The sequence below is a fragment of the Planococcus citri genome, chromosome 3 (genome assembly GCF_950023065.1).
Source record: "Planococcus citri chromosome 3, ihPlaCitr1.1, whole genome shotgun sequence".
Taxonomy (NCBI): Eukaryota; Metazoa; Arthropoda; class Insecta; order Hemiptera; family Pseudococcidae; genus Planococcus; species Planococcus citri.
In genome coordinates this window covers 57,760,874-57,785,065 of record NC_088679.1, presented here as the reverse complement: position 1 = coordinate 57,785,065, position 24,192 = coordinate 57,760,874, and the positions used below count along the sequence as shown (strand labels likewise).

The 24,192-nt window shown below is 33.6% G+C and overlaps 3 protein-coding genes across 8 annotated transcripts in view; 1 reads left to right on the top strand and 2 right to left on the bottom strand.

Annotated features, from left to right (window-relative positions):
* Positions 1–24,192, top strand: part of LOC135841343 (dipeptidase 1-like) — a 705,386-nt gene that overhangs the window by 560,827 nt on the left and 120,367 nt on the right. The gene's annotated exons all lie outside the window — the stretch shown is intronic.
* On the bottom strand, positions 752–6,452 carry in (protein inturned). The gene is made up of 18 exons (XM_065358099.1): positions 6,073–6,452; positions 5,770–6,004; positions 5,478–5,695; positions 5,306–5,395; positions 5,144–5,221; positions 4,866–5,070; positions 4,737–4,790; positions 4,575–4,637; positions 4,279–4,491; positions 4,150–4,199; positions 3,978–4,076; positions 3,813–3,907; positions 3,666–3,734; positions 3,398–3,576; positions 3,261–3,328; positions 1,934–2,105; positions 1,074–1,192; positions 752–981 (listed from the first exon to the last, which is right to left on the bottom strand). The coding sequence occupies exons 1-18, from the start codon at positions 6,195–6,197 to the stop codon at positions 876–878; spliced, it is 2,238 nt and encodes a 745-aa protein (XP_065214171.1). The 5' UTR covers positions 6,198–6,452; the 3' UTR covers positions 752–875.
* Positions 13,333–22,582, bottom strand: Oseg1 (intraflagellar transport protein Oseg1). 2 transcript variants are annotated; one of them, XM_065358098.1, is made up of 25 exons: positions 22,510–22,582; positions 22,298–22,394; positions 22,101–22,210; positions 21,894–22,014; positions 21,059–21,349; positions 20,907–20,979; positions 20,623–20,817; positions 20,442–20,530; positions 20,237–20,345; positions 20,015–20,158; positions 19,622–19,924; positions 18,993–19,112; positions 18,794–18,912; positions 18,543–18,696; positions 18,301–18,453; positions 17,668–17,834; positions 17,306–17,580; positions 17,069–17,216; positions 16,883–16,967; positions 16,665–16,765; positions 16,450–16,558; positions 16,196–16,376; positions 15,900–16,105; positions 13,726–13,890; positions 13,333–13,616 (listed from the first exon to the last, which is right to left on the bottom strand). In XM_065358098.1, exons 2-25 carry the CDS (start codon positions 22,354–22,356, stop codon positions 13,509–13,511), a joined length of 3,585 nt encoding a protein of 1,194 aa, XP_065214170.1. In that variant the 5' UTR covers positions 22,357–22,394; positions 22,510–22,582; the 3' UTR covers positions 13,333–13,508. The 2 variants fall into 2 exon arrangements, with proteins under 2 accessions (XP_065214170.1, XP_065214169.1); XM_065358097.1 differs by lacking the exon at positions 22,510–22,582 and having other exon boundaries at positions 22,298–22,503.

The following is a 24,192-nucleotide window of genomic DNA, read 5'->3' as shown; positions in this document are numbered from 1 at the left end:
CTAACTTGATTCAAAATTTCCAAAAATTTGGGATGCTTCAAATTTTGACGTTTCCAAAGGGTATTCCCGGTTAAGATAGGTAAATGGCCCTGTTCCCAGATTTGGAAAATCATGATGGATTATTGTTGGGTACCTTCAATAAAAATTTTCGAGCGGAATTTCCGCCCCCCAACCCTCTCCCCCTTGATCAGTATAGCCAAAAAACGTGTTTTTTGCGTGAAAAATTCTGTATCCGTGAGTAATGGGGATAAAATGCTGGTACCGCGTGGAATGTGTAGGGGAAGCCTGGGCCTTTCAACACGATTTTTTTCAAAAATGTTTATCATAGTGGTGGGGGTAAAATTGACAAAAGAAAACTTTGAACCGCCACAGCTCCGAATGAAGGGTTGGGCACCAAAACTGTTTTCGCCAAAATATGTCTTTTCGCATGTACTTTCTTCCTGCCAATCCATAAAATTGAAATTTTGTCTGCAAAAGGCTCATATTTGCAAAAAACACCAAAAAATACACGTTTTTCGCGTTTTTTTGCAAAATTATGCGAAAAATGCATAGAACAAAAAATGTTGAGCGTCAAATTGTACCCTAGAAAACGTGCATAGACGTCCATCTGCACGTGCATTAGATTAAAGGTCAAGGACCATCTCGATATGTGGCATCCTGGATCCACTTTACGCTTTACAAACATCGTCCGCTAATTTCAAGAGAACAGTTCTTTAAATAATCTCAATATTGAAAACAAAAATAGACAGAATACATTGAAAATTCATTCATCATTCATTATGAATATTACAAGATTTGTACAATATTTTAACACAAAATAAAATTCAACACAAAGACAGGTAGGAAGAGGTACAAGGATGAAGGAACAATCAAAATTACGTAGCCATTGCCAATCTAAATGCAATTTCCACCAAATTCTGAGGAGTCTTGTCTTCATAACAGATGTAGATTTCGCCAAGATGATCTTTATTGAACGCACGTCTGAAAAAACAAGAAAAAACCAATTGAATACAGCTTACTTTCCAGGAAAATGATCAAAGATGATTTCAATAGATAGGTATTTTTATCCTTACCCAACAACCCAATAAACAGTCGAATTATTTCTGTCGTCTGGTTCATTGTACTCGAACAACATACCAAATTCTTTAACTGGCAAGCTATTTCTGGAATAACGCCCGATATTGGATATTTTCTGTAATTTTTCATCGATTAGTAATTTTTAATTTGACCATTTCACACACTATTTGCCTCTGAAGTTGTTACATTCATTTTGACTTTGAAGGACCAAGCGAAAGTTTATTTTTAAACGTGTGGTTACTTAACTTAAGTATTTAAGGCTCTGCCTAGAAATAAAATGTTTTGATTTTCAAAAAATTTGTGCAGATGACAATTTTTTTATTTCTTTAAAAATGTGAGTGGCTTTACATAAGAGTACCAAACATCATTGGGGCACCGAGAGGAATGTTTTTTCTGTAAAGGCAAATTATTTAGAAAGATTCTGCCAAGAAATGAAAAATTATCAAAAAATTTTCCAATGCATCGATTTTTATTTTTATGATTTTTTTCCAGATTTGGGAGGCTCCATCCGGCGAAGATTTTTTCTAAAAAAAAAGTGATATGTTGAAGAATTTTAACGCAGAAATAAGCAATTTTAAACCCTTTTCATAGATTTTGATTCAGGTATTCCATATTTCTTCAACTTTGGGAGGTGGGCTCTTTACTAAGGAGCCAGTACGGCTTGAAGGACAGGAAATTTTTTTTTGATTAGGGATCATTAAAAAAATAAGCTGACTCTTCATTTTTTCATTTTTAAAATTTTTTTGGGGATTATTTTCTCATACAAGGAGTCGCGTTAACAGCTTTTGGGGGGATGGGAGGTCGAAAACTCTAAGTTTAGTTCAAAGAGTATGATACGATATATTATGTTACTCACTTTTTGGGAAAGAACATGCCGAACTTTCTGAGCACATAATCTAAAATTGTCCATAATAGCACCGTGAACGAGATTTTTTTCACCTTGGCTATCCAAAGGGCAGATTATGACGCCGTTATTGAAATGTAAATTCACGTAGTGAAACAGAGCTTGACTACTCCCGTGAATAATCCTAAAAACATAATGAAACATTATTCAGGAGTAAAATCAAGAAATTTTGTTGTGTGAAACTAATTTTTGGGTCATTCCACGTCAATTGGACCAAGAAGTGGTGGGGGTTCGGCGATTTATTTGAAATTTTCCTGTGGAAAGACCTACCTAAGGGATGACCAATGGCGCTAATCGCAGCCCTCTACCCAATTTTTAAAGGCAGCCAGGGGGTGTCAAAGTTTTCAGTGAAGCAAAAATAGCATCAATTTGATACCTACCAAAATGGAACATTTTCCCATAGTTAGGGGTTTTGAAAAGCTTTTTGGTGATATCATAAAAATCTGTGTTGCCACTTTTTTTCGTACAAAAAATTAGCTCATAAAATTTCAAAACGTAGTTTTCATATCGTTCCGACTCTCACAAATTCTGAAAAAAATATATTATGGACAACTTTTCATGTTGATTAACATATTAAAAAATTGGAATGGTAACAAGTTGCAAAGTTGATTTTAAAAAATTTAAAGTTTGCGAAAAAATGCGATTTTTTGATTTAAAATATGAAAAAAAGTTTTGATAAGTGAAGTTGGCCCATTCGACCCCTATTTTTACGTATCTGTTGAAAAGGTTGAAAAAACCCTTTCACTCGATGAAATTAACTCCTCACAAAAAAATCAAAAATCGAAAAGATTCAAAAAATGAACGAATTTTTATTTTTTTGTTGTGAGTGTAATTTTTATCAACTTTTTCATTCATGAAATACATCAGAAAGAGGTAAAAATAAGACAACAGAATAAATTTAAACTTTTTTTGATGTTGGAAATTGAAAATTGAATTTTTTCGAATTTTGATTTTTTTTGTGAGGAGTTCATTTCATCGAGTGAAAAGGATTTTTCTAAACTTTTTCAACTGATACGTAAAAATAGGGGTCAAATGGTTCAACTTCACCTATCAAAACATCGCGGTTATCGAGTAATCCACTGCTGAAATTGATGATATTTTAGATTCACTGAAAACTTTGACACTCCCTGGCTGCCTTTAAAAATAGGCTAGAGGGCTGCGATTTTCGACAGTGGTCATCCCTTCGGAAGGTCTTTCCACAGGAAAAAATTTCAAAAAAAATCGCCGAACCCCCCTACCACTTCTTGGTCCAATTGACGTGGAATGACCCTTTTCCAACCTTTTACTCGAATGAACTTCTTTGGATTTTTTAACTACGTCAGCAAATGAACTGGAATGCGAGCTACCCTGAAATAAAAAATGTTCTGTAATTTAAATTCATACTGAAATTACTCAATAATGAGAAATGCCACTTACAGTAGTATCGAGATCAGAACGATCGGAATCAGATAGACTGCAATATAACGGATATATATTACCAGAGTTGCTCAATTGTTTCATTCTTTGAGCCCTTCGCCCCAACACAGGGGCAGAATCATCATTGAAAATACTGCTGTTTGTTCTGCTCAAAGAATCCGAATAAGCGTCGTCCAAGGCTAAAAATGCACATAAAATTATTGACGTTTTTTATTTTTTTTCAACTTCGGGTCCCTACTTGATCATTTTGACGACGATTTTTACTCACTTGGAGAAGAATGATGGAAGGAAATGTCACTTTCACAACTTAATGTTGAACTACTTTTGGTCAAAGTGTCTAAAACAGAACAACAATACTCGGTTGTAACTCAACACATGGATAATTGGTATAGTAAGTTAACAAAATAATACTTACTCTTGTTACTACCGTTCGTTATTGATAAATTTTCCAATGATTTTTGACTGGAATTTGTGTGCGAAATTGGAACGTTTGAATTATTTTTCATTAACCTGAGGAATTCGTTTCGAATAAATAGGAAATCGAGAGTCTTCTGGTTTTATCATTGATCTCAATACTTACTGGTTAATAGCATCAGCCAGGCCTGAATTTAAAATATTATCCAACGTTTCTTGAAGCTCATCTATGTAGAGTTCATCCGGTTTAGGAATATCATCAATCCTAGGAAAATTATAGAATCGAGATTTCAGTGAAATTGTACACAAATTAAGGTTTTGTTGATGAAATTAAATACCTAACGGAACAACCACCGGATTCCAGCAGAGTAATCAGCAAACCTTGGTCCTAAAATCGACCATAAGTCGTTAATATTATTTTTTTAAATACATCATGCAACACGTGTATTATTCCAATTATGACGTACTTGTCCAATTATTGATAAAAACCATCTTTTATTTGAAGGAAATGTACGCGACCCTTCGAGATGAAAGCAACATGAAGACAAGTTAACTTCTTTCCAAATAACTAAAGATTCGATAGTGGATGTTACAGTCAAGTCTAATAAATCGTTCAAACGTAGGAAAGCGTGTACATCGAGTTGATCCTCTTTGCTTAAATGAGATACGATCAAATAACCCTGAAAAATCATACATTTCAAAAAATCCATCAACGATTTAATAAATATTAATTCAAAAAAAAAAACAAAAAACTTCTCCATACTTTATAATAGAGACAAGTTCCTATAATTGTGTATAATCTTTGACATCCATAACAATCCTCGCTCTGCAAAAAAAAAAAAAATACAGTAACTGAGTAAGTATAAAAATCACTTTCAAGAGTTTAAAAAAATAAAAATACAGATCAATAGAAAAAAAAACGAACCAAATCACCGAAATCATTGGCCTCGATTTTGTTCAATTTTTCTTCGATTTTCATCTGTAAAAAATGTCACATTACTCAAATAAATTCGAAAAAATATTTCAAACTCGGTGTTAAAAAAATCCCACTCACTTCTAAATTATGTGGAATGGCAAGTTTGAAAGGGAACCCGAAGGTATCTTCGAATTGCACTGGAATTGGAATACTACTCTCAGGAACGTTATTCCCATTACTTTTTTTATAATTCGGTGATCCCACAACGTTTTTGAGCATTTTTATGAATAAGTTGCCAAAAAATTGATTTAAACTGGTATGGTTAACGGTATCCTTGAAACATCTGAAATTATCACAGATTAAGTACCTAACGATCATGTACAAATGACTGAAAAAAAATTTTAAGTCAACTTTACCCTTGGAGAGATTTATATCTGAACTTCAGGTATCGCACAATACACGAACTCAGTTGTTTTAATTCAAACAAAGAGCATCTGAAATGAAAAAAAAATAATATTAGACTCGACACTAAGTGATAAATTTATTTAATACGAGTACGGTGTCAACAATGAACGAACTTGTTTTCCGGCGATGCAATGATTAATAACTCTTTGCCATCTTCTACATACACCAAATGAAGTAATTCTTCGTTTATTAAAAGGGTAGAGCTAGAAAACAAAGTTTTAAAAATTTGTTAAATAACTAGAAATACATTGAATTTATTTAAAAAAAAAAAAAAAAATTGTAAACCTTTCGGGAGCTTCCTCCACTAATTTTGGTAATAAATGATACAAAGTTAGTAACGCTCCTCTGACCGAATGGACTACATTTTTAACAGCAGGTTGAGGAAAAAAATAAATAATGCTGTCTCCGGGGATCACATCATTGTGTCCGGTATCCACTAAATTAACGAACAGAACAGATGCCAGATGGTCTTCCACATCACCATAATCACTGATTCTATCACTCTGAAAAAATACTATCCTGTATTTCGATTCCATAAAAAGAGGACACAACTAGCGCACAAGCAATAAAAATATACTTTCGAAGCTGCGCAATTTTCGTCATGATTTTGATTCCCTCGATCTCGATCAACAGCTTTTCGTTTCTTAAAACGATGTTTTTTCAAAAATTTGGATAGCTTGTGACGTTTCTTAGTCGTAGGACAGTTTTTGGTATCAGTTGTATCGGTAGAAGACTCATTTACAAATGGAGAACACTTGATGAAAAATAATTCTCCGTTGTCCGAAACTGCATCGCTCCATTCTGGTACAGAACTAAAACACAGAGATGAATTACAAGCTGCACTGTTTCTATGGTTTTTGAAAAGTGAGTAGTATTTTACCAGTCTGAATGATATTCACAGCACGAAGAATCACAAGTGGAGCCGCAAGAAGAATTAGCATCATCGAAATCTTGAGATTCTTCAACATTATAATTGTCAGTTCCTCTCCAAGTATTCATTTTCATCAGTTGATTGCCTTTTTCAAACCGACAATTCAACAGGTGTCATCGAAACACAAATACGAACAACTGATGGAAGTATTAAATTCACAAGGTTTCAGTAAATTCAAAGCAGTATTTTTTTGAGAAATAATACCATTGATCATGCAGGTGAAACTTTAAAGTTTGAATTTAAATTTGATGTGACACGAATGTATTTGTTTTCAATTTTTGCTACTGATTTAGTGATAACACAACTCACAAGATCTAGAGTGTTTACTTTACCCCACCCTGCCCCCTCTCCATTGAAGATGTATGGCTACGATATGTTCTGTGCGAATTCAACGTATAGGGTTCGCGAGTCGCGTAGGACTCGTAATTACGAGATTCACTACTTTCAGTTCGCCAATCACTATTTCGCGTTGTTTATACTTACGCATCCAATCCAATATTTTCCACAGTGAGGGATGTTCGGTCAAAAAACTCGTGTTGATTTTAAATCTTCATCAGAAATTTTCAAAAAATCGTCGATTTCGTTGGTTTTTAATGGAAATTTTAGCAATGAAATTTCTCAAACTTCAGGGCTCTTGAGACAGTGGTTAATACCGATTGAGCTGAAATTTTTTGGGTATAGTTTTTAGATGCAAAGGAACAATATTCCACCCGGCACTCCCCGGATTTCAAAACTTCGTAAATAAATGTCATAATCATGGCGGTTTCCGGACATTTTCTCAAATAAAAAAATACCCGAATTTTTTGTTCCCGAATCCAATTTCCCAAATGAGTGTTTCCCTAACCAATGAAACCTACTTCCCGAATTTTTGATTTTCAATTTCAAATGCTCTCAAACACTTTTCATACTTTTGTATGTATTATTGAAAGATATTAGTTAAGGAATACATAATTTCAGATGTTAATGTTATCGGCTATTGCCTCTAAAAACTGAATCTCTTCTCCGGTATCTTTGCACCCAGGGTACTGTAGGGTCACTGTTTGGATTCTTGTTTGCAAGGCGAGCCACTTCGGTTTGGCAATGTTCTTCACTCTTTTCCCCGAACTGTGTTCAGCGAGGCTGATCTCAGTTGCTGCTTGCTCCTTCCGCAGTTCATTGACAGCCGAGTACAGATCAGGATGGTGCTTCGCGACAACAACTCGAAATCGGTTGTGCCATCCTTCAGACATGTTTGTTTTGTGGCTGCCAGTTAATACCGCTTCATGCTGATTCCAAATTTGAGGTGGGTATCGCGGTGGCACTGCTCTCTTCCGTCCTCGGCCAACTTTTTTCCATCAATTACCGTGGCCATTGTGTTCAGCATTATGAAACCCTAAGCGCCACAAAAAATTATTCTCCATAGCAAAATTTTTTGGCCAAAAATCGTTAAAAATTCTCGTTTTTTAAAAAAAATTCCAAAAAGCCTCATTTTTCTTCAAAAATTGATTTATGTAAAGTCTCGTTTTTTGGTCAAAACTATCAAAATGTTTCTTTCATGTCAGAAATTGAGAAAAATGTCTTCCGCCTATTTTCATTGAAAAAAATATCCTTAAAGTCGATTTTTAACATTAAAAATGATTTTTTTTTCAATTTCTGACATGAAAGAAACATTTTGATAATTTTGACCAAAAAACGAGACTTTACATAAATCAATTTTTGAAGAAAAATGAGGCTTTTTGGAATTTATTTGCAAAAAACGATAATTTTTAATGATTTTAAGGCAAAAAATGGAACTTTTTAACATGTTTTTATCGAAAAAGTGGGACTTTTCAAAAATGTTGATCTAGCGGGAACTTCAGCTATTTTCCATGGAAAATTTGGCGGTTTTTAGCTATTTTTTGAGATCAATCAGGCGGGATTCAAATTTTCAGGACGGCAACACTGTTTAGAAGTTCCCAGTAACAGAGTGTTTTATTCTGTATTATTTTTATGGTTCGCCAGGATGCATCTTTGATCACGACGACGTCTTATTATATTTTCATGACTAAAATGGCGAGAATATTTATGTAGTGATGACGAATTTGTGATTTCATTCTCTTCACATTCGCAAAAGTTTATCCATTTTTGGCGTAAAACGGGATTTTTAGGAAATCTGTCATTAAATATAATAAATTATTAGGTATTTAAATAGGAATAAGATCATTATCAAATTATTGATTACGTACTGAAAGAAATTATTTGATGGCTGCAACCCCAATGCATTGCATATCTCGCATAGGTATCCGATGATGTCGCTTATCCTTTTTTGTGTCCGGCATTGCAATTTTATTATATTGTAATTATTTCATGAATATTTAAAGTTCAAATGGTCAACTTTAAATAACACAAATGAACAGCTGATAACACTTGTTGATAAAATAGAAATACGAACAGAGACATGCGCATTTTGAGTTTGGTCCCTCTACTTTGCTTCCTTTCAATTAGGTGTTCGGCCGGTAAATTAGCCGATATTCCTATACTTTAATTCCTCTATACAGGGTGTTCCAACTTCGATCGGAAAGCTGGTGTGTGGTGATAGTACTCGGCGAGACGAACAAAATTCGTTATCTACACAAGTAGTCTATCTTGTGAATTGAAGGAGCCACGTGCTGCGCAAAACTAGAAATTTACTAATTTTGTAAGGTTCATCAAAAATAAGGAAATGTTTGAATCATTCAAATGATGCCCAAAACCCATAGTACTTACTCGATTGGACGAACAAAAACTGTTAATTTGACAAATTGCCTATCTTCAAAGTTGAAGGGGCAAACTTGATTTAAAAATTTCAAATTTGTGTTGCCCCAGATTTTGAAAATTTTGAATTTTCAAATTATGTTCATGCCTTCAATTTTAAAGATAGGTAATTGGTCATAATAACTTTCTTTTGTGCGTCCATTTCAGCACTCTGGGTTATTGAAGTCACTTCAATGATATACAGACGTTTTCTTACTATCTGTGAATTGAAGAAATTACGTCAATTTTGAGCAAAAATTGACCAATTTTGAGCAAAAATTGACCAATTTTGAAAAATTTGCCAAAAATGAGAAAATATTTGGATCATTTAGGTCACTTTAGTAACTCATAGTACTTATTTGAGTGGACGTACAAAAAAAGTTATCGTGACAAATCGCCTATCTTCAAAATTGAAGGTGCAAACACAACTTGAAAATTCAAAATTTTCAAAATGTGGGGCACGACAAATTTGGAAATTTTGGATCAATTTTGCCCCTTCAATTTCGAAGATAAGCACTTTGTCATAGTAATATTTTTTGTTCGTTCACTCGAGTAGTATGGGTTTTGGGCATTATTTGAATTATTCAAACATTCCTTTAATTTTGACGAATCTTTCAAAATTGATAAATTTCTAGTTTTGCGCAGCACGTGGCTCCTTCAATTCACAAGATAGACTACTTGCGTACATAACGAATTTTGTTCGTCTCTTCGAGTACTATCACCACACGCCAGCTTTCCGATCAAAGTTGGAAAACCCTGTATACGTCAGTAATCACTAATTAGTATAGCTACATGCTCTAAGACGCAAATGCAGAGACTTTCTTGCAATCAGCGACTAGCTGATTGTTTGTTAAAATAGGCGGCCTTGAAAAATTTTTGCTACTCGCCCAATTTCATTACATTAGCAAGTACTTTAAAGGTGAAAATTGAATCAAAAATTCAAATGGCAAAATTATGTTTTCGACATCCGCTTGCTTGAAAAAATCTTGGGGTGTTGAAAGACATTGGAAAAGCGAAAAATTCTAATGTGAAATTTTGCCTCGCCCTCCCCGGCTCCCTTTTCGTATAAAATCTCAAGTGTTACAAAAATGTCTTGCTAAAAGTCCTGCTAAAATCTTGCTTTTTTATTTTGAAATTTTGTTAGATATCCTGTCTTATAGCGTATTTAATGCGTTCGTTTGTATTTTTTTTTTTTTTCAAATAATTTTGATTAGGTACTCGGACTTATTAAAAAATGCTTTGTATACAAATTTTCTTTCAATTTTTTTGAAAATTTTACTGTGAAAAAATTGACTTTGTTAATTTTTTGTGTGTACGAAGAGGGAGGGAGGGGGAAGGAGTTGAGTGGATAGCTTTCTGAAAACTTGGTTGAGAGAAAGTACTGAGAAAACTCACTTTTATTTTTTATTCATCTCGTTCTCAACGTATAATCCTTTATGAAAATTAGTAGGTACCTACTCGATTGGTTGTCAAAAGTTTGTGGAGACAAATTACGTAATTGTTTGGAAGTGAGAAACTTTTGGAGGAGAATAAAACCAAATCGAATAAGCCATACGAATTACATTTACCTTGAACGCTTCCAAATTATATCGTGTGGTTATTTTTTTGTCATTTGGTTTGCATACTCGTATGTGTTTGAAACAAATAAACTTTAGCAAGTTTGACTCAAGTTTAAAGTTTTTCATGCGACAGATTTCAGAAAAGTAAGAAAAAAAAGCAGTATTAAAGAAGCTGCTCACTGCTCAGATTGGTGGCTTGAAATAATGTTAAATTGATCGGTCTACATGGTTAACTATAGACCATCATTGAATACGTGTATGGTTGGTTAACCAGCCACACGGGCACAGGCGTTGGTACAAATAGGTACATATCATGCGGCCGGATTAAATTGATCAGAATCCATCAATCGACGGTGAAAAGATAGTGTAACCGTTATACTAATTGTAATACCATGTCGTATCCGGCCTAGGATCAGTTTTAAGCTGTTATACAACGTTCAAGTCGAAGCTCCTCTAAAGTGGGCTTTCGCTATGATTGAAAAACAGCCGAGCATAATTTGCTACTTTCAACTCGCACAATACGTAAGCTTATACGTTTTTGAACTTGTAGCTATATAATATATCGTTTCGTCTTGGCTGAAACGTTTCCAAAATAAAAAGTTTTCGACGAGAAATGTCATTATTTTGTTTGAACTTTTGTTGAAAAATCTTTTACAAGTTTATTTTGGCACGCGAAAACTGAACGGTAACTTTTGATTCGAGACCTTTACAGAACAAATAATAATAACAAACGATAAAAGTTTCACGGCTGTGACGCCATTTTCTAATATCGTTTGTCGTTTTTCACATAATTGCTTAATTATTCGGCGCTTTTTTGCCGATTTTCGAGGATCTGGTTGGGTTTTACGCGATTTGAAATGTGCAAAGTTTCACCATCGCATTGCGACACGATATGATATTTGTGTTGTAAGTTCAAAGGTAAATGTAATTGATAAAATCTCGTATTATTCGCGCCAATCTGTTGTGTATAAAACATGAGTTTTTTTTTCTCCTTCTATGTAAAGTTCTAGATTAGGGAAGTATACGCATACGCCATTTTGGTTCGACACAACGGATGTAAACAACATTAGAACGTATGTACGCATACAATCTTACGTGTAAAAAATGCAATTTTTTCGATTGTTCGCGGGTTCGGGTGAATTTTTAAGTAGTTTCCAGCTAAAGACAATGAAATTTCCTATCGATTGATGTTAAATTTTTGTTATTTCGCGCAAAATTGACGATTTTCTGAATACTTATATTATCCGATTTTTTCATACTATATGTGTCAACTTTAAACTAAAAATACTCGAAATCTTCAGTGAACACACAGGTATTTTAATATAGCAAAATGTTCGTAATTTCTTCGTCTTTAAAATGAGTGTTTATCGAAAGCTCTACATGCAACCGTTCAAAAGTTGTAGAAGTTTAAAGTTGCGAAAACAATGCAAAAACCAACCGCGGATGGTAAGTATTGAACTTTGAATTAGAATTACTCAAAATTTTCAACGAACACATAGGTATATTAATACAGCAAAACGTTCGTTATTTTATCCTTTTTAAAATGGGTCTTTACCGAAAGCTCTACCTTCTACCGTTCAAAAATTCTTGAAGATCAAAGTTGCGGAAAATGTTCTACAATCAACACTAAGTGACTGATAACAGTGATAACACAATTTGAACACTTTCCGCAACTTTGATCTTCAAGAATTTTTGAACGGTAGAAGGTAGAGCTTTCGGTAAAGACCCATTTTAAAAAGGATAAAATAACGAACGTTTTGCTGTATTAATATACCTATGTGTTCGTTGAAAATTTTGAGTAATTCTAATTCAAAGTTCAATACTTACCATCCGCGGTTGGTTTTTGCATTGTTTTCGCAACTTTAAACTTCTACAACTTTTGAACGGTTGCATGTAGAGCTTTCGATAAACACTCATTTTAAAGACGAAGAAATTACGAACATTTTGCTATATTAAAATACCTGTGTGTTCACTGAAGATTTCGAGTATTTTTAGTTTAAAGTTGACACATATAGTATGAAAAAATCGGATAATATAAGTATTCAGAAAATCGTCAATTTTGCGCGAAATAACAAAAATTTAACATCAATCGATAGGAAATTTCATTGTCTTTAGCTGGAAACTACTTAAAAATTCACCCGAACCCGCGAACAATCGAAAAAATTGCATTTTTTACACGTAAGATTGTATGCGTACATACGTTCTAATGTTGTTTACATCCGTTGTGTCGAACCAAAATGGCGTATGCGTATACTTCCCTAATCTAGAACTTTACTTCTATGTACGTATAATATCGTAGTTTCATTATTATAAGTGGCAGTAGCGTAGCATTTGACTGTTCGTCTTCGATCCCTGGGAATTAGTTTACTTAGCCTTTTATTTACCAAATCTATAAAAAAAAGTTGTTGTTTGCAGCATGCTGTTGAACGAAATATCTCTAAAATATATTTCTGTTTTACGTTGTCAAGCCTCGTCGAGTTCCCAAGACACTAATATTTTACCGCTGTCACGAATCCATAAAAAATTTTCGTACCTTTTTTTTACTCGCGTATTTATGGCGTATTTTGATGTATTTTAATGCAGTTATTTTTGTTGCATTTAGAGAAGGTAGGTAGAGGCTATACGTTGTTACCTTGAAGTTGAAATATTATGCCAAAAGTCTTGAAATATACATCGGTGGGTTGAATTTACGAGAGATACATTTTCAACGAGCCATGACTCGTCGGATGATCTGAAAACGTTGTTTTGAAAATGCCATTTTTTAAACTGAATTTTCTCTAGTGGGATGATTTTTATCAAAATGTTTTTTTTTTTTTTTTTTTTTTTTTTTTTTAGTATGATGTTCCTTACTGGCTAACTTTTTGAACTGGTCCTCTCTCATTTGAATGAAACCAAGACAGATAGAAAAAGTATTCATTTTTGAATTTTTGGTAAATGTTTGAACAATTTAAAAATCAATTTTAGAGCGAAACTCGCTCGTTAAATAGGTATGTCTAATACATAACTTTTTTCAAAAAAAAAAAAATGAAATTTTATTATTAACAAAACAAAATTATTTTTGGAAAAAATCAACCTTCATGAGGCCATCTCATGAATTTCAGTATTCTTCTCAGGTACAACACGACAATATGGACAGCATCCTTTACGTAAAACTTCCATCTCGTAGTCATCGATATGAAAGATCTGAAGCAAATAGAAAATTTATGCATGAAGCATGAAAATATTCATCTTTTTTTACCATGGGTCTCTATTTTTGAACAATGTTGATATGGTGAAATGTCGTCATACGTACTTTGAAACAAGAGCTGCATGCGATAATTTGGAGTTCTGGGACCAAGTTTCGGTAATATCGATACCGTAGTGGTTTTGGCCATCGGCAAATCAGCACCAAATTGATGTCCATGGAAAGTAAAGTGTCTCGATTAACGATAACTGGATTGAATCTGTCATTTTCTGCCTACAAAATAAGAATATTTCATTGTAACAACTAACAAGGGTCCAGAAATGCATATAATTTACTGAAATTACCCGTTATTTACCAAAATTACCAGTAATTTACCAAAATTACCAGTAATTTACCAAAATTATCAGTAATTCACCAAAATTACCAGTAATTTACCGAAATTACTAGTTATTTTCTAAAGAGTAAAATTGCTGGTAATTTGCCAAAATTATCAGTAATTTACCAAAATGACCGGTAATTTTTCAAAATCACCAATAACTTACCATAATGACTAATAATTTACCAAAGTTACCAGTTATTTTCTAAGGACCTAAACTGCTAGTAACCAACCAAAATTACTAGTAGTTTACCAGAATTACCTGTATATTACTAAAATTACCCGTAAATTACCAAAATTACCTGTTATTTTCAAAAAAAAAATCAAAAAATTTTTCAAAAAAATAACAACAATTAGGTACATTTAATTTACTAACCAGAAAAACGTCAAACAATTACCTGTAATTAACCAAAAACGGTAAATGACCGGTAATTTACCGAAATCACCAATAACTTACCAAAATGACTAATAATTTACCAAAATTACCGGTTATAACCGGTAATTTACCAAAATTACCAGTAGTTTACCAAAATTACCAGTAGTTTACCAAAATCACCAGTAAATTACCAAAAGTACCAGTAAATTACCAAAATTACCTGTAATTTTGCAACCAAAAAAATCAAAAAATTCTTCAAAAAAACGCCAAAAATTACATTTAATTTACCAATTAGAAAGACGTTAAAAAATTACCCGTAATTTACCAAGAAATTATCGAAAACTAAGTACCTGTAATTTACCAAAAACGAACACCATCCATACCCTAATCTACAGTATGACACAAAAGTGGTGTCCGGTGGCTTTTATTTCTAAGGGGAATGAGCTGGAGAGATGAATGAAGCGGCGTTAAGTAGGGAAAATGAGAGCTTTCAAAAGCGACCTTGAAAATTTCCGGCCCATGCACAGGGTGTCCACAAATTGAGAAACCGGTTTGGTCAAAAAATTTAAACTTGTTTTTATGGGTGTAATGTATTCTACACACTAAGACAACAAAAACGTGATATGAATTTTTTGAAACCGGTTCATTAATTTGCAACCAGTTGACGAAAAAGCTTGAAACAAAAGTTGTAGAGTGTGAAAAATTAAACCATGTTTACTGATCAGATTTTGAAACCGGTTCATATTTGCAACCAGTTATGTATTTAAAATTTCCTAAAAAATTGTAGATAGAGAAAAAAGCTTGAAACAAAAGTTGTTGAGTGTGAAAAATAACACTTTTCTGTTCAATCACATTTTGAAACCGGTTCATTAGTTCGAATTTAGCAACCAGTTTTTGACAGTCACCTAAAAATTGAAGAAAGAGAAAAAAAGCTCGAAACAAAAGTTGTAGCGTGTGAAAAATAACAGAATTATGTGTAATTACTTTTTGAAACCGGTTCATTAGTTCACAGCAAGTCATCGAAAGTTACCTGGGTTGCAAATTAATAATTAACTAGTTTCAAAATTTTTCACACTCTCCAACTTTTGTTTCAAGCTTTTTTTCTCTATTTACAATTTTTAGGTGATTGTCAAAAAGGGGCTGTTAATAATGCGAACCAATGAACCGGTTTTAAAATGTGATTTGACGGAGTTGTGTAATTTTTCACACTCTACAACTTTTGTTTCAAGATTTTTTCTCTATCTGCAATTTTTGGGTATTTTTTGTCACCTTAGCGATGTAGATGTAGAATACATCGCGCCAATGAAAACCAGTTTGAATTTTTTGACGAAACCGGTTTTTCAATGTGTAGACAGCTGGACACCCTGTGCATGGACCTGAAATTTCCAAGGTCGCTTTTGAAAGCCCTTATTTAATTAATGTATCACATTTAATTTGATGATGGTGTTATCCTGTTTTTTTTTCTTTTGAAATTTGGGAACCACTCTATTACAACATTATTTTTGCAACATTATGCTGATATAAACTCACCTCAAGATTAATTAAAGTGGCGGTAAAAGGATCAGTACTATTTTGGCTCGAGTCATCGATAAATAAAGCTTGAAAATTACCATCGGATTGACTACTCGTTGTCGATTGTTTGGTCATAGACTCGCTGCTAGTACTTCGCAGTAGCTCAATAGCTTCTTCATCTGAGATACCGTCTTCCAATTGGAATTCGATCAACGGCAAGAAATCTGTAAGATTAACACAAAATTTAAAAAAAATACAGGCCACATAAATATACAAGGAAGGAAACAGTGTTCCGTTAGAATCATTTCTTTTACCGAATGTTACAAATGAGGAAACGAAAGGTTGACGACAATTTAAACATATATTTCCAGCCGAAGATGCAGATGAGACCACTAGTGGATTATAAGATGAGCATCTATAACACATTATTAGGAGTTCTTCGTTATCGTGATATGGCTTCGCCCTGATCATAATTGTGGACATATCGACGAAATCCTGCAAATAAATAAAAAATGTTGATTGAAAGTTCAGTTTTTTAAATAAGTACTGTTATAACGATATGTATTACTTGAAAATTATTAGGAACTCGTAAATTCTGAATACAGTCTAGCGCTTGTCGAGCAATTTTGAAACCTCCGAGGCTTTTGGCTTGTTTAGCGAGTGTGTATAAAATAGCGCTATATTGTTAGTCAGGAAAGTTAACCAATTGGTTGAAATAATTATTTGTAATGAATTTACATACTCGTATAATGAGTATAGGATAGGTATTGAAAAAAAGGATACAATCTGGTGATTCCTTTTGGGCACCCTGTTTTTACTTCATTCAAAAGGTATCTGGCAATATTGAACAAGGCTTCAGGTTGATAAGATGTGAATGGTTCTTCCTGAAAAAAATTAGGACCGTTTGAATATTTCGCCTAATTCATCGATGCAAAATCCAGCTTGCTCAGAAACGCATAGCTCTGCTATTAAAATACAGCGAATACGAGTAGGATACTAACAAGATATTTCTGAATAGCATTATAAGCGTAATATATATTCGCCAATCGATCGTGAAAATAAAATTTCTGTATCATTTCATCGGAGCTGTGGGCATTAAACATTGAATTAATGTTCAAGTAGGTAAGCCTTCATACCTATCTTATCAGTTATGAGGTAAGAATGGAAACTCAAACAAAGCATCTTACTTTGCTTGATTGGCTAAATCTAAGAACTGCCTGCTTAAAATCCAATGATAATATCCAGTATCATCGAAACGTCCTTCGTCGATCGCGTTTTCTATCAATATCTCCAGTACTTTCGTAGCTCTCTCGGGCTTACCAGCTTTATGAAAAGCTGCCAAAACACATAGAAAAAATGAATCACCTTGGGACGTTTCACTAGGTACTTGTAATACCTTATTAGGTAAGTGCAAATTTTCAAACCTTTTTGCGCTTCGACAAAATTATCATTTTCGACCAACCATTGAGCGTAAGGTATATACAACATGTTTTCATACTCAGGATTCCGCTCGACCAATGTGAAAGCTGCCGACCAGTTTTTCATACTGATGTGTAACTGTACAACACTTGGAATATCTTTGAGTTTATTATAAATTGCAATGGCGTATTCTGGTTTGTCGAGTTTGCTTAAACAATCTGCGATTTTTTTCAAAGGTTCGGTTTCACTCTGATCTAATTTTTTGCCCAAGTCGATCAATCTGTTGAAAAAAAAAAATCAAAAAATTAAACGTTTCGAATGAGTTTTTTTAAAGTAGGTAGGTATTGGTATAGGTATCAATACTTACGTATCTATCCAACGATTTTCTACGGCGATATCGACTGCTTTAGCGATGTCTCCGGCGGATAAATACATTTCAGCAGCAGCTTTTGGTTCGTTGACATTCTTGGCCCATTCGGCTTTCTTTCTTATTAATGTTTTCCTATCGGAGTTGCTTTCTGATTTGACGAATTCCTGGTAATTGAAATAAAAAATGATGTTATCGTAATTCTCTCTTAGGTTTGATTTTTTTCCAATTTTTCTTTAAATTGATATCTCTTTCAGTTTTGAATATGAAGAAAAAAAATATTGGAAAAAATATTGTGCTGGAGTCTCTAGAACTTGAAAAAAAATCTTGAGTTGATAGTTTTTGATTTTAACAAAACTTTTAAAAATCGAAAATACAATTTGAAAAGCTGAAGTTTTAGTTATAGGATTTTCAAGACATGCTTTTTTCAAAAATTTCTCCATTTAAAAAAAAAATAAAAAAGTTTGTAGTTTTTGATTTTTGAAAAATTTCCAAAAAATCAAAAATATAATTTGAAAAGCTTAATTTTTAGTTATATGTACGATTTTCAAGCTATGCTCTTTTCGAAAATTTCTCCCTCCCTTTCAAATCGGATACAGACTCCTCGAATGATAGTAAACTGTATAGACATACTTGAGCTAAATCGAACATTCTCATATCCGTATACATGGATAAGGCTTTATGACTGCATCCTGCTTTCTGATACATTTTTCCAGCTTCTTTGAATTTACCTTCGTACGCTAGAATATCGCCCATGAAAGCTTCTCTATTTTGATCTTTGCTCGCCTGCAATAAAATCATCGCCAAAACTTATTAACAGGAATGAAAAAAAAAATAAAACAATTTCCAGTTTAAAATTTTAAAAATCAACCAACCAAGAATTCGTAAATCAAGTCCAAACATTGTAGATCTTTGATCCTACTGTAAGCTTTTATCGCGATATTCAGGTCAAGTTTTTCCAACGCTGCTTGAGCTAAACTTCTCCAGTCGTTTTCTGTTACACCAAGTGAAGCGATCATGAAAGCATCTCTGCAAAAAAAAAAAAGTCAAAAATCAGAATTCGAATTTATAGGTACTTAGTTGGGAAATATACGAACGATCAATGTAGGTTTAGAGAGATACGTACTCGAACAGATTTCTTTCAAGACATTGATACATTGGAGCTGATAATGGCACATCGATTGTGACAATATTTGATCCATTTAAAGAAAACACTTTCGAGCCATAAACTCCAATCACATAACCCTATTTTTAAAAATACAAAGGAAAATAAGCATTTCATATTTAGATTTCATGATAATCTTCGAGCAAATGAGATGACTTACGCTAAATCTCATTTGATGAGGTTGGCAATCGTTGACTTTAATATTGAGTACATCGTTACCAGAGTAACAAAGCATATCTTCGTATAATAAATTCCATGACACGCTGGTTGCTTTTGATTCCTATTCAAAATAGAAAAATTACATCGTGATTCTATTCTCCAGGATGTTCAACAGGTCTGCAAATCCTGCAAGTCCTGATTTTGTCTCAATTTTCTTCTTTTTTCCTAAACGAATAATTTTGATTTTGATCCCTCCTTTGTAGAATGTTTATGAAATTTCATTAGGAAGTTCATCCCACCCCCCTTCCTCCTACTCCTCCACCCCCTCAAAAAAACAAAAAGTCGTGAAATGTTTGCAAAATACCCTGGAGATGAAAAATCGAAACTTTGAAGATAATTTTGACACCACTCATCCTTCTGTGAGGCGATTGCCAAATACTCTGAGAATGAGAAATTGAAATGGTGACAGTTTTTTCGACACCCTATCAATTGAAAAAAAAATTCGTAAAATGTTCAAAGATGTTAAAAAAGCCAAAAATCGACGTGTGAAATTCCAACTCCCCCCTCGCATAAAAAAATGTTAAAAAAGATTGGACACAAGTACTTGGAAAAAAGTTTTAGTTTGAATACCTGATGAACAATTTGATCAGTACCGACGTCGTAAACCACGCATTGATTATCGTCATTAACCACAGCCAGTTTTTTCTTCGAAAGGCTCAAATCCAAACACAAAATAGCTGACGTAGATTTCATCATAAGCGTTGGAAATGGATTACTTATGTAGATTTTTAACACTTGTCCATCCGCCAATCCTACTATCAAGCCTTCGTTTCCAGCAGCTCCTCCAACTACTTTGATGTACCTGACAACGTCATCCATCAACCATTGAGCCACATTTTTACCATCGAATGTATAGCATTGCAATCGTTTTTCCTGTAAAAATAATCATAGGTAAATGATGCAGTGCAAAATTTGCCACCAAAAACCATCTATATATGTACTTACAAAAAAAAAGTAAATTACCTGGCAGAAAATTAGATGTTCGGAGCAGACGACTAGTAGATTACATTCGAGTGACTTATTTAGTTTTTCTTTAATTTGATAATGCATTTGGTTCGAGTCTTTGGTGAGTAATTCGTAAACGACAATTTTGGATGGTAATAAAACCTGAAATTCGAATTAAAATGAATAATTAATCTTCAATGATGAGACGTATAAAAATGAGAAATGAATCCGAAGACTTACAGCTAGCCGATGTTTGTAGACTGCGATTTTTTTCACCCAGTCTCGACATTTAATACGAACTATTTCGTTGGTGATTAGATGATGAACGATCACATCGGTCATATTTTCTCTGAAAATGAATGAATCGTGTTTAATTTCGAGATAATCAATGAGGTGTTTACTAAAGAAAGGATCAATTTTATGCAAAGACGTTTAAATATCTCACCTAAAAGCGTATTTTTCCCTATACAGACCATGAACGGTGCTAAAAATTAATTGAAAATAAGCGATAGTTCCATCTTGACATCCGAAAACCTAGAATAAGTCGTCGAATGTTATAAAAATACACCAAATAATGCAATATCGCATCAAGAAGAAAATATGGTACTCGAAAATGAAAAACTAACCACAAATGGAGCCGATGGATGAGCTTTGCAGCACCATATCCATGATTCTTGTTCCTCTCCAATGGTGCCTAATTTGATACCATCGTGACTGAGTAACGTGCATTGCTTATTGCATCCAGCTATCAAAATGTAATCGCCTTTCATCATATAGTTGACAGAGAGAGCTTCGAATCCTAGATTTCGTTCTCTACCAATCTGATTTCGAAAAATATTACTCGTATGAGACGTGAAATCTATGACAAGAAAATACCTACTTCTGAACATACACATTTGATCAAACTTACATTCTTTCCATCGATTGAATAAAAAGATAATTTATGGGACCAATCAGTGACGCAGAGAATATCACTGTCGGATCTGTAAAAAATATGTTTTTTTCCTTCAAAAATGATGAAAAAAAATTAAAAATAGTTTCATTGAATTGAAACCAACGTACTTTTTAGGACTGAAACTAAGAGCCCAAATTGGAGCAGCATTCGAATCTTCTTTCTCAATAAGGTATTTCTCATCACCGTACACATTTCGTATTGAGATACTTCCATTGACCATTCCGAGGGCCAAATATTGGCCATCCGAATTCCACGAACACGCGGTTATTCTAGAAGCTACTTTGAATTTTTGGACGACTTTATTTTCGAGGGTCCAGAAAGAAAAATCTGACATGGCGCAGCTCGCCAACATGCCGGATACTGGATTGAAAGCGAAACATTGTATTGCATCGTTGTGCCTGTAAATGTTTAAAGTGAACGTAAATCAAATGGTATTACACGTTATAAAAATTCGTATAAAATGCCCCCTCCCCTCCCCTCCAAAAATCCAATTTTCTGCTAAAATTTCCAAAACACGTACTTACCTACTTATTTTTCACCATAAAAAATGCCTTAGTTTTTGTCTAAGTAAGTACCTAATCAAAAGGTTCCATTTTCTGTCAAAATTGTAAAAAATTTAATTTTGCTAAAACAACCAAAAATTGTTCACATGACGAAAACGTTGGAATGAAACAGAGTCAAATTTCGTGAGGTGAAAAATTTTCAAAATTTAGATTACCTACTTACTATTTTCTATGCAGCATTAATTTTGAAAAATTGGAGATTTCTAAATTTTCATATTGAAATAAGGTGCTCACATTTCGTTTTTACCTTCAGCACAAATTTTTATTTTATCTAAAAATATACCCCCCCCCCCTCCTAATTCAGAAACATGCAGATTTTTTCAATATCCAAACATTTCAGTTTTTTGCTTTATAAGGAGAAAATCAGCGAGTAACTTACACATATTTTAATATCGGTTCCAATTTAGATGACCAAATAATTACGACTTTATCGGCTCCTCCGGATGCGAATTTATTACCATCGAAGCTGTAATCCACGCAGTATATGTTGTCTTTGTGTCCTATATAACGAAAAAAGAAGAGATTTTATTCCTGAGACTCTGACTCCGAATATTTAATACCTTCCGGCGAATGCCGAATGGGATACCTTTTAGTGTTTGTATCACGGATCCATTAGCACAGCTATACACTAATAAAATCTGACCGGCTGCTACGATCAATTGAGATCCATCCGGATGAAAGCATAGGTCGTATATACTGCGAATTATATTCGAAAAATGTAATTAATTTCAAGTTTTAAAACGTAAAATAGTAAATAGATGAACATGAAGAAATCGTAATTACCATTGTTCGACTTTACTGGAATTGTGAACCTTTTCTACCCAAGTCGGAATCGTCCTCATTATGCTGGACTCGAGTAGCTTCTAATACAGAAACGAGGCTACAGGACACATCACAATATAATTAACTAATGGAACTTCGAAATATTACAATGATATCTACTCTGATTACGAGATATTTTCTCAAAAAATGTACATATAAAATAAACTACTAACACCTGTTGCCATGACAAATCCCGGTTCAAAACAAACAAAATTGGAAACGTCGAATCGAATAACTTACATTTTACGATTCACCGTTGCACCTGTGCAATCTAGTGCTACCTGTAAAGCAAGTATCATTTTTGTAATGGTGCATCCGAAAACTAGATGTCGCCAGCATGATGTTTCTCCTTCGTCGTTGCTAAAAACTGGTTTGCCTGTTGCCTGTTCTGCTTTTAGCCACAATTCTCATGAAACAATGAACCTCTGAACAGGCAAATGGCAAATGCTGTAGGTAAGTAATATAAATGTGAAATAAGACGATGGTTAATGTTCAGATTTCAGAAACCTATTGCCCGAGATGAGCCTGAATTGGCCTTTTTTTTTCAATTTAGTTATCTTTTGTCCACTGAAAAACGCATTTACCTATCGTTTTGCTCCCTCACACAAGATTTGTGATTGAAACAAAACTTGGTTGTTGATTGAATAATTAATGATAGGTACCTAAGCCTTTAAAAATCGAATATTTTTTTTGTATTTTCGAAAAACTTTGGACTCAGAATTGGGTCATGATTTTGGGGATTATGAATATAGTGTCCCGCAAAATACATATTAAAATGGACTAAAATTTCGTTAGAGATTCGAATACCTACTTATTTGAAATTGTTTTGTGAGCATTTTTATTCGACCTATCAATATGTGTTAAATTTCAGAAGACACTTGAAGATTTCCATAAAAACTTTTTCTGGGCGTTTTTAAAGAATTTTGAGAGATTTTTGAAAAAAAATGCCGATTTTGATTCTAAAATACTACCTTCATGAAAGTCATCACCTCTTCTCTCCATTGATTTTGAACGAGCGAGTAACACTTCCCATGAGGCTAATTGGAGACAAACAAATGTGAATTTTTTTCAAAAATCAGTGATACGTTTTTCAAAAACTGCAAAAAATAATGATTCAATTTTGGACTTGAAATTCTTCAAAACTGTTCAAAAAAAGTTTTTATGAGAATTTTTGATTTTCTGCCGAAGTTTCAACTCATTTCGATAGGTTACATCACCTTTCTCAATAGTCCCGAACATCATGATCCAATTTTCGTATGAAAATTATCCAAAATTGCTCATAAAATACTGTTGTAGAAATATTTGAATTTCTTGCGAAATTTCAACCTATTTTGATTGGTCGCAAAGTCACTTTTAAATAATTCTACAACAGTTCATTTTTACTCGAATTCCGGGGGGGGGGGGATTAAAATTAGAATGTGCCTTAGCGTTCGAGCTGTTTTTGGCGAATTTTGGTTCAATGGGTATGGAACGAACTCCTAAGGCTACTTAATGTTGCCTGCATAAGAATTTTTATGCTACATTTTTTCAAAAAGCACACTTGAGAGACACCAACATCTCATTGTGTTACTAGCCACCTTTAAACAGTATTCGAAGTGAAAGAGTGCCTGATATCAACTTGTGAAAAAAAAAATTGGGCATGAGTCATTTCGAAAATAGGTGGTTTTAGAGCTCTAGTTTCACCTCTGTCTTATGCACTGAAAAAAGTGATCAGCAGACAATATGGAGAAAAATTCCTTCCAGAATTCAACTTTGGATGATTTACTTATCTTCTTACGAAACAAGCCCTCTATTTTGTAATATTCCACGTATAAGTAGATAAGGTGCCTACCTCGAAATAAAGTCGATATCAATGA

Coding starts and splice junctions, on each gene's coding strand:
- in (XM_065358099.1), bottom strand. CDS start 6,197: ATGAAAATGAATACTTGGAGAGGAACTGACAATTATAATGTTGAAGAA. Junction 5,222..5,305: donor ATTGCATCGCCGGAAAACAA/GTTCGTTCATTG, acceptor TTTTCATTTCAG/ATGCTCTTTGTTTGAATTAA. Junction 2,106..3,260: donor GAAGTTCATTCGAGTAAAAG/GTTGGAAAAGGG, acceptor TTATGTTTTTAG/GATTATTCACGGGAGTAGTC.
- Oseg1 (XM_065358098.1), bottom strand. CDS start 22,356: ATGAGGACGATTCCGACTTGGGTAGAAAAGGTTCACAATTCCAGTAAA. Junction 20,531..20,622: donor ATCCATCGGCTCCATTTGTG/GTTAGTTTTTCA, acceptor GACTTATTCTAG/GTTTTCGGATGTCAAGATGG. Junction 13,617..13,725: donor CATGCAGCTCTTGTTTCAAA/GTACGTATGACG, acceptor TATTTGCTTCAG/ATCTTTCATATCGATGACTA.